The 14,278-nt window shown below is 41.6% G+C and overlaps 4 protein-coding genes across 7 annotated transcripts in view; 2 read left to right on the forward strand and 2 right to left on the reverse strand.

Annotated features, from left to right (window-relative positions):
* The window catches only part of flvcr1 (FLVCR choline and heme transporter 1), a 13,206-nt gene extending 8,960 nt beyond the window's left edge, over positions 1 to 4,246 (reverse strand). Inside the window, exons 1-4 of one of the 2 annotated variants that reach the window (XM_005732693.2) lie at positions 3,979 to 4,246; positions 2,421 to 3,187; positions 1,810 to 1,954; positions 926 to 1,066 (exon numbers count right to left, since the gene is read on the reverse strand). In XM_005732693.2, coding sequence (XP_005732750.1) covers positions 926 to 1,066; positions 1,810 to 1,954; positions 2,421 to 3,119 — 985 coding nt within the window. In that variant the 5' untranslated portion in view covers positions 3,120 to 3,187; positions 3,979 to 4,246. Of the gene's footprint in view, positions 1 to 925; positions 1,067 to 1,809; positions 1,955 to 2,420; positions 3,610 to 3,978 lie in introns of those variants that run through there. The other variant, XM_013910765.1, reaches the window with a different exon arrangement.
* An 833-nt stretch (positions 4,247 to 5,079) lies between these two features.
* Positions 5,080 to 7,030, forward strand: spata45 (spermatogenesis associated 45). Its single transcript, XM_005732694.1, has 2 exons — positions 5,080 to 5,408; positions 6,520 to 7,030. Exons 1-2 carry the CDS (start codon positions 5,168 to 5,170, stop codon positions 6,537 to 6,539), a joined length of 261 nt encoding a protein of 86 aa, XP_005732751.1. The 5' UTR covers positions 5,080 to 5,167; the 3' UTR covers positions 6,540 to 7,030.
* A 788-nt stretch (positions 7,031 to 7,818) lies between these two features.
* Positions 7,819 to 13,217, reverse strand: tatdn3 (TatD DNase domain containing 3). Of its 2 annotated transcripts, XM_005732695.1 has the most exons (10): positions 13,047 to 13,217; positions 12,867 to 12,899; positions 12,571 to 12,644; positions 12,053 to 12,137; positions 10,948 to 11,010; positions 9,028 to 9,137; positions 8,536 to 8,591; positions 8,355 to 8,467; positions 8,184 to 8,264; positions 7,819 to 8,096 (listed from the first exon to the last, which is right to left on the reverse strand). In XM_005732695.1, exons 1-10 carry the CDS (start codon positions 13,101 to 13,103, stop codon positions 7,962 to 7,964), a joined length of 807 nt encoding a protein of 268 aa, XP_005732752.1. In that variant the 5' UTR covers positions 13,104 to 13,217; the 3' UTR covers positions 7,819 to 7,961. The 2 variants fall into 2 exon arrangements, with proteins under 2 accessions (XP_005732752.1, XP_005732753.1); XM_005732696.1 differs by lacking the exon at positions 10,948 to 11,010.
* A 31-nt stretch (positions 13,218 to 13,248) lies between these two features.
* The window catches only part of nsl1 (NSL1 component of MIS12 kinetochore complex), a 5,183-nt gene continuing 4,153 nt past the window's right edge, over positions 13,249 to 14,278 (forward strand). For both annotated transcript variants that reach the window (XM_005732698.1, XM_005732699.1), the window contains exon 1: positions 13,249 to 13,496. In XM_005732698.1, the coding sequence (XP_005732755.1) occupies positions 13,305 to 13,496 (192 nt within the window). In that variant the 5' untranslated portion in view covers positions 13,249 to 13,304. The remainder of the gene's footprint in view (positions 13,497 to 14,278) is intronic.

Raw genomic sequence — 14,278 nt, forward strand, 5'->3', positions numbered from 1 at the left:
TGTGTGTGTGTGTGTGTGTGTGTGTGTGTGTGTGTGTGTGTGTGTGTGTGTGTGTGTGTGTGTGTGTGTTAGATTAGCCTTTATTGTCTCCTTTAGGGGAAAATTGTCTTGGACAAATGAGGACAACACATCATGTAAGATAACAGTTTGATACCCTGTACCTTTTTCTTGAGGGTTTCAACTCATACTCTTTATAAAGGATGTGATTTATACCCTCAGTGATTTTCAGACAATGTTTTATTAATGACTCTTCAAATATCACCTGGAGAGAAGATGAAGTGAGCATCCCAGTTATCATTAGCATATCCAGTTACTATTATTTAAGTATCCCAGTGCTGCTCTCTTTAGAACAAATCGCTCCAAGCATCTTGAAATTTACACACTAGCAAAAAAAGGTTATGAAATTCAACCTTGGTGCCACAGTGTTTGTTTAATGGAGCTTATCAAAGGTGAGACAGCGGTCAGCTGTTTTCTACGAATGCAGAAACAGAGGTGTGCATAGAGGACTAATTCTAGCATAAAAAGAAAGCATACCAAATGAAAGAAAATATGTGTAGCAGTACTGTGGGTAATGCTGCTATCTGGAGTAACTTTATAGTGATAAGGTTGTGACATTGTAATGACAATCTGTATAGGTGATAATGGTGGGTGAGAAGAAGTTGCTACTATTCATCATGATGATAACAGCATAGGCCGTAAGTCCGGATAACATAGGTAATGATCGTAGTATTACGCAATCTTTACTGGACTCCTGCTTCATATCATATCAAATAATTGGAGGAAATATCAGGGCTGAATATGCTGAGTGTGGCCAGGGTTTGTTTTGACTAATGGTAATGTATTAGATCTGCTGACCTGAAAGAGTCTCCAAAATGTTACCAAAAATAAAGACAAACAATGTAAAAGTCAGGTGTTTTACACTTGCCATAGGTGATGAGGAGCAGGACAAAGGCTTTATTCTTCACCAGGTTGAGGATGGACTGTTTGTAAGAGTAATCTTCAGGAGGGGAGTCTGGTAAGACAGCCTGTGCTTGACTGGGAGGGAGAGGAGGTCTGTCTTTTATGACTGTGGAAAAGGCAGAAACAGTGAAGTGATGGACCTTTTATGTGAGAAGAAAATAAATCAGAGCCTCTGTGAGCATACAAGAACCAGAAAAGTTAGGAAATTATTGATATGTGGTATCAAATGTAAATAATAAACATCTGCATACACACAGCCCACATTTTGAATTATAAACTATTTATTTAGATTATTTTTGACTCAATTCAAGTATGAGGTTAAATCAGAGATTTGTTATAGAGTCTGAGGTAGTTTCAGGAAGTCAGCTGCCAAAACCAGGAGTTCCTGAAATTACTGCAATGGAACTTTGATAATATGTCAACTCTTGATTGGCTCGTTTTAAACCAGCTGCAGTTTCAACACTGTGTGTTTACATACGGTGTCATAGCTATTTAAAGACACCTACTATTAACCCCACTTTACAGAATGATGCAGAATCTTAATCTCAAACCCAATTCATGATCCTGAACTGGATGCTTAGTGTTTTTTAGAATATTTACAATAATCTTAGTCTCAAGAAGACAACCTGGCCCTTAGATGCGCAAAAGCATACTTGCACACCTGTGTACCTGGAAGCAGAGGTGTGCCAGTGTTCTTTGTACCTGCAGGCCTCTGTACACATGTACACAACAGAAGTCTGAGTTTGAGCACCACTCCCTGGCAACTGAAACATTTGGCAGTACCAAGAAAACGTATGCTGCTTTGCATAATGTAAGCCAGCGTGCGACTGTGTGATATTAAATGTGTACCTATCACTGCCAGGACGAAGAGGACCGTGGAGACGGCAGCTGTACCGTAGAACATAATCATGATGTTGTGACCTGTGAGTTCAACATTATCAGGGGTGTTAGGAACCAAAACAGGAGGCAACAAGAAGCCAATGGCTGCCCCCAACTACAAATAAAAGGCACAGGAAGAGAGAGAAGAAGAGATTATTTACTTACACAAATATTACTATTGCTAAACTGAGCACATAAAGAGCTGATAATCTGGTGATGATAGTTTTGTCCATTAGTTGGCTGTGGCTAAGAAATTATTTTTCATCTACTATAGGCCTATTCTTAGGTTTTATTAGTCCTAGTATGTTCCACTGGTCCCAAGTTTTTCTAATTTCTCTATTTCTAGTAATGAAAATGTTGGAATTTCGACTGTTCGTTCGTGGGTGCAATAATTTCTGGGGGGTCAATAATTGTCAGTGAGTTCTTGGCTGTTATTATTGTATTTGTTGTTCATTTGCTGTAAAAACTTTGAATGATCACTAAAATAGAATCACGTCTCTCTTCCCCCCTGACTCGGTCTGCTCACTAAACACCACACAAACCTAACCTATCAATAATCTGTGACACGCGCACGCGCTGACCTGATTTCCGAGCACTGCCGTGGCGCACGCAGTGGAAACCTCTCGGGGTCCGAACCACACCGAAGCCACGCGGGAAGGCAGGCCGAGGATGAACACCTGCGCCACGGAGCAGATGACCTGCGCGGTGACGGTGACTGCGAACAGCTGGGGGTTCACGCTCGCGCATTTCAGCCAGGCGCCGGCGCAGTTGAGGCCGGCGCCCAGCAGGGCCGTTAAGCGCAGACCCTTTCGGTCCAGCAGCCAGGTGGCGGGGAAGATGAGCGGCACGTAGGCCACCATGTAGACGATGGAGAGCCAGTCCACCTTGTCGTTGGTCACCCCGTAGTACTGCGTGAACACGTTGGTGATAATGCTGTACTGGATCCACTGGAAGGCGTTCACGAGGGAGTACAGGCTGAAAACGGCCAGCACGGCGAACCGGCGGGCGTACACCCTGGTCTCCAGCCTTTTCTCTTCCTCCTCCTCGCCTTCTCCTCCTCCTCCTCCGTTAGGTAGCATCACCTCTCTTTCATCAGGCGGAGCTTCCTTGTCCTCCTCCAGCTCCTGCGCGCGCTTTGAGATTGTCTCCCCGGCCCCGCCCGCGTGCACCGCTTCGTTTGGCCGTTCCTCGTCCTCTGGCTCCTTCCTGCCGACCGTGATGTCGTCAGGTGCGCCGGTACCCGCGCGCAGATGCTCCTGCACGAGCTCACCGGCGACCATGATGCGTGTTCGCAGCCTTTTGCTCTTTTTGCGCGATGCTGAGTCCAGAGATGATCGACTGAGGCGAGCTGAGCAGGAAACAGAGAGGTTTCCTCATTTGGTTACCGGTGAAAAAGAAGGCTGAGCTGCAGATGACTGAAATATGAACAACTGCTGACTACACATCCTTAAATATGAAAATACTCGAACACTCAACACTCCTTAGAAAACAATACCCGGCTTCTGTCAAACAGCGTGCTGCTCCCGGTCTGACACACTTGATTCTCTCTCTCTCTCTCCCTGTCTGGTGGTTTCAATACGTCTCTCTACCTTTTAAGCCGACTCTGACACAAAGCCTTTCGATAGCGATGAGCCAATAGCAGAGCAGCATGAGCTTGTAGTATCTAGTAGTGCTGCCTGTCTGGGCGTATGTGTGAATGGTAACCGTGGAAGCTCTGATGCACACGTAAAGAAAAGTCTGTGCTAGGAAGTCAAAACGAGTCAGTTTCGTCACTAAGTCATCTTCTCTTTTTTTTTTTTTTCTTTTCTTTTTCTTTTCTTTCATCTTCTCTTTAATCTGCTTTCTAATACCAAAAAAGTAACGCGAGATCATTTAAATGTTTGTGGATGTTAGACTGTTTCTCATTTCTACCAAATTAGATGAGTGAGTTATTTTCATATGTAATCTGTGCTTCTTGTGAGATCTCTCGGTACCATAGTCAGCGGCTCCTAGAAACACGGCCTTAAACTGTCAGACTCTCCCGTGGAAACAGCTCAGTTTGGGAGCAATAGACACACCCTCTACTTTTAGAGCCCTGCTTTAAACAAAGTAGAGGCTGCTTTGTTTAAAGCAGGGCTGGAGCAGGCACGCTTGACTCACCTGATATTTATGCTGTTGTATGCCCAGGGTGCTGGGAGACTTCCCATGATGCACTAAGCATTTCCTTCTTTTTCTTTTTACTCCTGCTGCTAATATGCCACTACTGTATGCGACTAATGTTTGGCCACTCTCTCGTGGATTTTATGTTTTATCTACACTCCTCTTTCTTAGTTCACAACAGATGGTTGTGCCTCCCTGAGCCTATGGGAGACGTGGATAAAACAGTGTTCTTCCTCACCACAGTCGCCAAGCCCTACCTTAATGGGGATTATCAGATTGCAGGGGTTCTTCCTCTAATACTGTAAATGGTATACAAGTAAAGATGAACAGAACTGATTGAAAAAATATAAAACTAATCAGTGTTCCTTTAGTCTGTAGCTACGCTGCCTGTTCCATATACTCAAAGTAGCCTGTCCATATGCTGAGCATTATCTGCTCTAAGCCTAGTGTGACCCAGTGAGAATGGATGCCGCAGCAAGTCTGATCCTACAGGTGATTCACACCTACAGTAAAATCTACACGCATCTGATCTCTTTACTGGACTTTAAAATGCAAAGCAAGCAACATTTCACAGCCCTTTCTGTGTTTCTTTTCCAATAAATGGCAGTGCAGTGTTGTTTGACTTCACTGAACAATGTGTAAATATTCAGCTTGCAATCATTTATAAATCTCCAGCTTCTAAATATCCCAGTTATTATTATTAGGTTCTTTCTCAGTGGGCTCAATCAAACTTCTGTCCACTCCAGACGTCACAACTACGTTAATTATACACAGTGGTTGGTTTTATTTATTTTGTTTTTATGCAGCTGCCGTTACAGGTTCTGCAGACTGTAGAATACCTGAGGTTGAATCTCGTACAAGGCTTGTTTTCTCATATATCAGTGTTTTGTGAAAGCCTGACAACTAAAGAATAAAACAAAACCAAAGGAAACTAAGATCACACCTCGACTAAATTTGAAATTTAATATCTGATGTGGGATTCTTACTCCACATTCTAGTAATCTCTAGGCGAGGGATGTTCTACTTTCGCTCGCACAGAGTGGCTCATCTCCCTTAATAAATTATCTTTGAGACCCCTCTTCCGGTTTCTTGTTGCCCAGGTAACAAGTGCATTCTCACAGCTTACCTTTGGATAATTTATGAAAGGAAATCTAGTCCACATTAATACTTCCTACAAAGATAAATAGTAATGTCCGGGTATGAGGATCGGGCTCTGCTGGAGCTGAATCAGAGCAGGGAGACGTGGTGTCAGGTGGAGATGAACCCCCGGCAGGGCTGGGAGAGATCACAGAGGAGACATTACCGGAGTCACTTGAAGACCAGCCCGGTTCTCCTTACAGCTCTGACCGGCAGACCGCAGCGCAGAGAGGCCTGCACCCAGCGGCCTGCCCCCGTCAAGCTCCCGGAGAGAAGGCACTTCGAGGAGGGCTGTAAGAAGGCTTCTCTGAAGATTTTACAGAAATGTTTCTGTAGATCTGATATGGACACGAGAAACTGTGTGTCTGTCCCAAATACTTTAAAGATATTAATATTTAATTAGATAATTAAATTCTAAAAGGCTGAAAGATTCAATATTTTAAAACTACAGCAAACCTGTATCCACAGTTATTTAGTTTATCAAAGAATCCCACTTTCCAGATATTCCAATTTCCCGTATTACGTTATTAAGGATGAAATTTGTTTAGTACCTTCATTTGCTCCACAGTACAGAGAAATGAAATGTTAGTAATGAGAGATAGTTTGCACACATGCCATTACATTAGGACCCTACAGGTCACCTGTTTTATGACTGCTGTTGTCAAACATGTGGCCCACATGTTTTTGCTGACAGACCCAGCCTCAGTAGGTCCTTTCCACCTCATTGGATGGTTTTGCAGAAAAGGAGAGCATGGCTGTTTAACGTGCTAAATCTGAGCCTCAAACCTGAATCATGGTCAGTTTCTCAGCCTTCTCATTAAAAGACTTTACCCACAACGTGTCATACAACACCTTACTAATCTACTTACACCTAGGAGCCACGCTGATGCCTTTCTCTAACAGTAGACGGGAAAAGCAAAAAACGAGGCGTATTATTATTAGCTTGATGTTAAAAACTTGATGCAGTGGTCTTACCAGTCCAGTCTACTTAAGGTTAAATTGATGGTATGTGGCCCACAAAGTAAAATGAGTTTCACATCACTTACCCAGGCAATCATCTAATGCAAATTTACCACTTGTACTGTAGTTAACTGGCTTAAAGTTTAAAATCTGTAGTGCACCACTTAATTTCTGCATGTCTTGATCAGGCTGACATAAACATATTTATCAAAAACATGAGGTGGAACTATGCTGTATCAATGATTTATGGAGGAAAACAAAACTGATGCTATTCTTCTTGCTTTTATTTAACTGAAATTCTACTTAAGTATTGTTTTGTTAATGTTCAATAGAACTTGTTTGAAAAACAAGTTTGAGAACAGCCGTATTATTTGATTTTCTATAAAGTGATCAAAAAGAAAATGAGCAGCTGTTGACTCCTGAGATCTGTCTCTTCTCTTCCAGATAAAACTCACCTGGTCTAGAGAGCTGCAGCCTTAGAAGATGACCTGAGCTCATACTGCAGATACACCAGGGACCCAGACGTGGGGCAACTTTCAATATTTTATTTTCACAACTAATATATGACGTGATACAAAACCCCAAATACGCTGGAGATCATGGCACATGAGGTCTTAAAACATTTGATTGTACTTGTTATTGACAGTACTGAAATTAAAAACTCATTTTTAAAAAATAATTTCCATGCATCACTCGCTTTGGTCAAGAAAGACACATCTCATTAATTATTAAAATCATCTGCAAGACTTTGCAAAAAGCTTCTAGCTTGTGTGAAACTTAATAAAAACCTCAAAAGTAAAGAAAAACCTTTCTGATATTCAAACGTTAGCAGTGTTCATCACGTGTTTAAAAAAGTTCACAGCCTCGCAGTGAAACACTGAGGGGCGGACAGTAGTAATAGGGCATCGTCACTGATTTCTAGAATCGATTCGATTCCGATTCACAAGGTCCCGAATCGATTCGATTCGATTTGAATCTGGGAAATTTTGCCTCAGACAGTCAGAAATATTATATATAGGTGTGAGCATCAGAGCAGATGGCTTTGTGTCAAAGTAGCTGAAGATAAAACACAGAGAAACATGAAGGTGATTTTCCTGGCCTGGGATTTTATAAAAATATTCTGCAGTACATCAAAAACGAAAGAAAACCATTAATCAACATATGAACATTACCTCTGAAGTTACAGAGGTTTTATTAGAGACACGGCTAAGCGTTTTGCATAATTGAAAAAGTTTAAATTTGTTCAGAAGCCTATTTGAACGGCAGAAATTACGTTTTCTTTTCGGAAGTAATTAAAGGGGGGAAAAAACAGCGGCCGACAGCGCTGTAAACAACGGTAGACTTGTGGGTAACAAGCAAGCGAATAATGCAGAAAACAGTACAGAGAGAGAGAGAGCTGTGCATGAAGTGTGATTTTATCGTGGTGGAAGCAAAACAGCAAAAGTCAGAGTGAATTCATGACACTGTTTATGTGAAGCGTTTGGATCTTCTTTTGCTGCAGGTTCAGTCAATATATTTGGAGAGAGATAAAACCAACAGCTTTAGAATCAGCGCAAAAAGGGCGTAAACACAAAGCGCGACCGCTTTCAGCCCCGACCGTGTCCGTGCCGTCGGGTGAGAAAGGCGACATCTCACTGATTCGTCAGCAGGTCCGCGCTTTGTGTTTACGTCTTTGTGCAGAATCCGTGGTCCTGCTCGCATTTACTGTTTTAGCTGTTTGGTGGTTGTTGAAATTTTGTGAGGTTTAACCTGAGATTCTGGCGTTTTGGGCAAAATAAATTTATATTAAAAAATTGATTCACCCCTAAGTAGTAAAGGGAGTTATCTTTTCCATGACGTCACACACTGGGTGAGCCTTGGATTTCGAAATCACGCTCATGTCACTGTCAGCGTGTTTTAGCTTTGGGGAAGAGTCTGTATGCATTGTGTGCGGTGACCAGCCGAACAGTTTCTGGAGGGAGACCTTTGACATCGGCGATGTAGCGACATGGCAGGATGATGTTAGCGGGCTCATTCCTCACCTGGCAGACAAAAGACAGATTAAACATGTCTGCACTTGTGGCGCTGTGTCTCAATATGATGATGACTTTAAAGCCTTTAAAACTTACATGCTGGTGAAGCCCGAGGGCAGGAGAGTCGGTCTCAAGACAAATGTGCTCCAATGGGATCTGCTTGATTAACTTGTCTCTCTGTGTGGCGGTACTAAAACTGTTTATTCAGGTGACTCAGCAAAAAATGTTAAAAAATGTTTTTCCACAGGACGACATTTTTCATCTCACCTGTTTGCTTCTGCAGACGGCGGGGGGAAAAGAGAAGAGGTAGCCCGCCTTCACACCTTCCAGAGCGACCGATGGCTTCCCCGCAAAGTTATGAAGCAGAGCTCGGCTGATGCCTGACAGAAAAACAGAACATGAGATAACGTTCAGATGTCTGCACGGTTCGCTGGAATCTAACACTCACCTTGTTCCTTCATGGTCTCAATCGTGACCCTAGCAGCTGATCTGGAGTGGACGTTCCTGAACAGAAATTCACAATCGACACGTTACACAGACTTCTATGTGGATTAAAAACCTTCACTTAGCGACTTGTGCATGCTCGGCAGACTGACTGTTTGATTATTTCTGGGAAACACAGGCTCGGGGTAAAAAGCTCAATGTGAGCTTCATATTTTTATTCTTGGACTCTGCATGATTTGTTCATTCATGTTTACACTGAGTCTTGATGCACTGGGACTTCTTTAAGCTAAATATAAGATCTTGTTTGGTCCTAAAATGTGTTAAATGAAATCCGTCATTTAAAAGTTCAAACACTTTAAAAGTTCAAACCTTAAAGCAATGAAACAATGGAATTCAACACAGTGGAGTACACAAATATAAACCCTGTGTTATATTTGTGAAAAGGGAAAAAACTTGAATTTGAACTCTAACAACAGCTATTTTAATTAGTCCTCACACAGGTAAGTCCAGCTCCTTGGCGATGCTGAGCTGTTTGATGAAGACGGTCACTTGGTCATCTCTGTCCTGCTGAGTCGGGGCGCACCAGGGAGTGAAGTCTAAACCAATCTGAAAAATTTAAAGAAGGCTGTTATGGCCCAAGCAGGGCCTCCTGTGAAATTGAACTTGTGTGGGTGTGTCCTGCCACCCTTTTTGCACAGCTGACTCTAATCAGCAATTAGGACCAGAGACAGGTGAGGTCTAGTGCCAAAGAGCCTTGTTGGGTTTTGTAGGTGGCCTGCTCTGTGGAGAGGAATGTGTTTTGGTGACTAACCCTTTTTTGACTTACTTTTCAGTTTATTGACCAACTACTGGGTTTTGTTGTTTTCCTTCTTTAAAATGTGATGGGGCTTGTCCGTCTCTTTTAGTTGAATTACTAATAAAAACATTAATAAAACCCTTTAATTTAACCATTTTGCCTCCCACGTCTCCTTTAGATATTTCCCTCATCCCCTGGACCCTTTAAGAGTACGTAAAAGTTTGGGGCTCATCCGGGATTTGAAAGTAGGACCTTACACACCCCAAGCCCAAATCGTAAAAAATAAATACATTTTTTTTTTAATCAGTCATCCCATCCCAGACTACTATTAATGTAGGAAAAGTTTTAGAAGACCAGAATCACTTTGCATTTCTTTTTCACTATGATCGTTCCAAATTTTAAGTCGTTTTTAGAACAAATTTAATCAAAATTTCATTTCCTGAAAAGGTACACTCAGACTAGCATCTTAATGCTCACCATTAACATGACATAAACATTTAACGCACTGATCTACAAGTTCAGTATTCAAAGGGTTTATGCATGCTACGGTAGAAACTAAACCTTGGTCTCAGGTTCGCTCTTTAAACTCTCAACTTTGATCTATGTCAGTGAATCGTTAGTGATTAAGTTTCATAAGAGAAGAAACATAAGAAATTTCTATAAGAAACAGAAATGAGGCGCACCAAATGCTACATTGGATTTGTGTGTGCCACCTTAAAAACTGACACCTGCTCTGGTGCATGAGCCTCTGGCAAGGAAGAGGTTTAAGTCGCCATCTCTCAAGTGAGTCAGTTCTCACAGAGCTTATGTCCAAATGAAGTCGAGTCAAACTGGTTTGATTGCTCAACCTAAAACCACAAAGTACCCTCAACCACTCAAGCATCCGCAGATTAAAGAAAAAACTGCCAGAACAGATATGAGGGAAAAGGTTACAGATTCAAACTGTAGCTGAACTAAAATGTGCTCAGTGAAGCAGAGGATGGAGCTCGACGTCTCCAACCTAATCCAACAGCTGGAAACAGCAGTAGGAGAGTGTCGATTTAGCCCTGTGACGCCTGAAATGTGCTGAAAAAACACACATTCCTCATTGAGACCATGTAGAAATTCCCTGCACCATCAGCGCCTGCTGGAGAGCAGTTAGTGTGTGTGACTGTCTGTGAGCCTGAGAAAGATTGTTACTGACCGTGTGCATTAACCTTTTCTTACAAGCGAGATTAGCAGGTAAATCGGGGCTTTTAACAAGTTTAATCTGCTTTGCTTCAAGACAGGTTACGTTAGCAATGTAAAGATTTTTTTAACATGGGGCAGACACAGTGTGTGTTAGTGTGTGTGTTTGTAACAGTTGAATCCATGACCACCCTTAAGCCTTCAGAAGCTGATATAACTTAAATTATCTATGAAGTCTTCCAGTCATGGAATTATTTATTATATAAAACTTTGGTTAAACTTTTTCCTACTGAGCTCCATTTCATGGAGTCTGAGATGCAGCACACTTCTTAGTCAATTTAAAAAGACGTTTAGCTTAGACATATAAACATGTTTTATTAAATCCGCAGAAAAATTAAAAATAGTTTAATAAAAGAGATTATTATAAGGTTCAGTTAGAGGTTAAAAGTCTACCTCTCCAACAGCGACCAGCCGTTCTTTGTGATTATAGAAGTGTGGAAGGGCGACGTCCAGATCCTGTAGAACATATTTCTTTATTAAAGGTGAGGCTTAAAAAAGAAAAAAACATTAAAAAAATATTTTTCTGGGTATTCAGCAAACACTGATCTACTGGAAATTTCCCACACCATCTTCAGGGATTACAGAGAATAGTCTGAAAAGGAGAAAACAACCAGTGTGCAGCAGTTCTGTGAGTTTAAATGTGAAGTTAATGACAGTGATCAAAGAAGAATGGCCAGACTGCTGCAACAATAACTCAAACAACCACTTGTTATAGCTAAAGTGTGCAGAAGAGCATCTCTGAGCACACAGACACGCACTCACAGATACTTGAAGCAAATGCGTAGCAGAAGACCACAATGGTGGTCTGATTCCATCATTTCCTTAGGGATTAATAAGCATTCTGTTTCTGATGGGCTGCCGCTCCCGTCAGCGAAGAAAGGAAAACTGATGCTAAAATTAAACAACAATAAATTTGAAAAACAGAAAGCCAGAATTTGGTATAAACAACATGAAATGGATCCTGCCTTGTATTAACTGTTCAAGTCTGCGGTGGTGTAATGGTTTGACACTTTGCACCACCTTAGAACAGATTGAACATCCTTTAAACATCACAGCCTTTCTGATTACTGTTGCTGACCATTTCCATCCCTTTATGACCACAGTGTGCCTGTCTGTTGATGGTTGCTTCAAGCTGGTTGGTACATCCTTGTCAAACTAGTTTCTTGAACATGTATGCAAATGTCCTCCACAGTCACCAGATCTCAATCCAACAGAGCACTTTAGGGTGTGGTGCGGTGGAACAGGAGATTCATATCATGGATCTGCAGCCAACAAATCTGTACTGGATGGATAATGCTATCTTGGACCAAAATCTCTGAGGAATACTTCAAGCACCTGGTTGAATTGCTGCCATGAAGAATTAAAGCAGATTTCTACCATAGTAAGCAAACTACATGAATCACTGGATACAGTCTGGATACAGATTTCCTTCCCATTTTTTCATGATTATTTAAGTAAAATATTTAAAAGACAGATGCACTACACATTGGTTCACTACCTGAGGTTTCACGCTGCGCTGCTGAGGGCCCTCGGCAGCCTGCAGCGGATGGATGCCAAAACACGGAGCCACGAGATCTGGATAGCTGTGAGAAAGGAATTCAACATAACATCAAAGATAATAAATGCAATGCTTTCCAGCTGTGAACAGCTGTGCAGAACAGTATATACACATTTGTTTTCTTTACACTCTGCATGATTGACTTTAGAGGAAAAGTAACACAAGCTCTGTTCTTACTGTGAGCGCACCTCAGTGTGTCTGTGTACTTTTACTATACAAATATTAGTTAAGAAAACCTAACCTTTAGTTGCACCCAAGTTCCTGGATAGTTGTTTTTATTTCATCAGCAAATAACTGAAAGTTTGTCTCTTTTTCTCCTGTCTTATTTCAGCTTAATGATTCTTTTAGGCTTTATGCTGTTGATGTCGTTTTTCTTCAATTTGGTGTCCTCTCAATAAAAAGCAAGCAGCATAATATATGTTTGTGAGACAGACAATGTGCTTTGCAGACGTGCAGACCTTTCCTGCAGCTGGAGAACTCGGGCAAACTCTCCGACTTCTTCTGTAACTGCAACCAGAGTCTTCACACCAGCCTACACATAGACACACATAACTGCATGCTTACTATTTTAAATATTATATTAAACTGCACTTATTGTACTTGTGTGAAACAAGATGAAACATACAACTACACGTTTTCTTCATCTGTAGTTTCAGGCTGTATTTCCAAATGGCTCTGAAAATATCTACAGGTTTCAAATGGCCAAGATCTGTAAGGCATATGTGAAGGTATAAAAGGAATTCATTATGCTTACCTCCCTCGTCCTCAGGATCACATCCTCGAAATCCTAAAAGTAAAAGAAAGGCTATATTTGAGTAGTATATATAAAGCTAGGAGCTGTAATCAGACTGTAAATAAAAAGAGTAAATAATGCTCCAAATTTCCTGCAGTTCATGAAGAGGTGACGGATAATTTCCAACATGTGACAATTTACCTCTTCAAACTCATGAGCCGAGATATGACAGTGACAATCAACGAAGCCATTCTCCATTGAAAATCAACAAATAAAAGCTAAGAGACCAAATAATATTAGAATAACTTCTCTGCGTTAGTAGCATAGCTAACAACCATCCCGGAACACTCCTCCAGAAATAAACGTTGTTCCTTCACGGTCATTTATGGTAGAAGGACCGGTTCGTTTCTGTTCAGTTCCGGGTTGCGTTAAAAAAATATAAACAAGTTGGCGGTAAAGATGGAGGCTGTAGAGAGTGAAATCTTACCAAGTGAGGAAACAAATCCAGAGTACAGGGTCCAGGTAACCTCGAAGAAAGTAGTAAGTGAGCAGGTGAACAAATACAAAGAACTTTTAAAGACGGCTCTGGACGGGCAGCCGGAGGACTTTCCGGAGGAGACGAAGCGAGTTTTACTGCAGGAGCTGCTGGCAGTGAGTCCGAGTCCTTTCTCACATTTTGGGATTGACTGTAACTGAACATGATGTGGGCAATGCTAAACTGTAGATGCCAGGCCGCTGATAGTTGTTTTAATGAAGGCGTATTTATAAAATCTTTGCATATATACTTTACAGCTTGATATTAATAAGCCACATCTGTTAAGCTCACCAGTAATAGTTATGAGGTCAGGCATTAGTGTCTGTGGGCTGTGATGTTAGCAGACCACACTGAGAGTAGGTGGAAGAGGGGAAATGGAGGTATGCTCTGGAAAGTCAGTTGAAGCAAGACAGGATAGATATGTGTGGATGAGAGGAAGGCAGGTGTAGCAGCGAAGATGCAAGGAGCGGATGTAGCGAAGGTAGAGGAGCCTAAATACCTGGGGTCACCTTCCAAAGAAATGGACAGTGCACGCGACAGGTGGAAAAAGATGATAGTTGAACGTGATGAGACAAAATTAGATATAAGTACATCAGAAGGACCGCTCAGGTTGAGCATTTTGAGACAAAGTTGGAAAGGTGAGGTACAGATGGTGTGGAAAAGTGCAGAGGAGGGATAATGGCTCTATTGGACAATGGATGTTGAAGATGGAGTTGAAGAGAAGATGAGGATGATGGGTTAGGATGAGATGGAGACAGATGATCTGCTGTGATGACCCCATTTTTTGATCTAGTTATTTTTACAAATCCTTTATGCACCTATGATTACAGACTGTCTGTGCCAAAAAGAGACAACAGACAGACAGCTGAAAAAATTTCACTATAGTGATTTTTTTTTT

The sequence above is a fragment of the Pundamilia nyererei genome, unplaced genomic scaffold, assembly GCF_000239375.1.
Source record: "Pundamilia nyererei isolate P.nyererei 1_Seehausen unplaced genomic scaffold, PunNye1.0 scaffold00048, whole genome shotgun sequence".
Classification (NCBI taxonomy): Eukaryota; Metazoa; Chordata; class Actinopteri; order Cichliformes; family Cichlidae; genus Pundamilia; species Pundamilia nyererei.

Coding starts and splice junctions, on each gene's coding strand:
- spata45 (XM_005732694.1), top strand. CDS start 5,168: ATGTCCGGGTATGAGGATCGGGCTCTGCTGGAGCTGAATCAGAGCAGG. Junction 5,409..6,519: donor AAGGCACTTCGAGGAGGGCT/GTAAGAAGGCTT, acceptor CTTCTCTTCCAG/ATAAAACTCACCTGGTCTAG.
- tatdn3 (XM_005732695.1), bottom strand. CDS start 13,103: ATGGAGAATGGCTTCGTTGATTGTCACTGTCATATCTCGGCTCATGAG. Junction 12,645..12,866: donor TGATCCTGAGGACGAGGGAG/GTAAGCATAATG, acceptor GTCTATGTGTAG/GCTGGTGTGAAGACTCTGGT. Junction 8,592..9,027: donor AAGGAGCTGGACTTACCTGT/GTGAGGACTAAT, acceptor ATTTCTGTTCAG/GAACGTCCACTCCAGATCAG.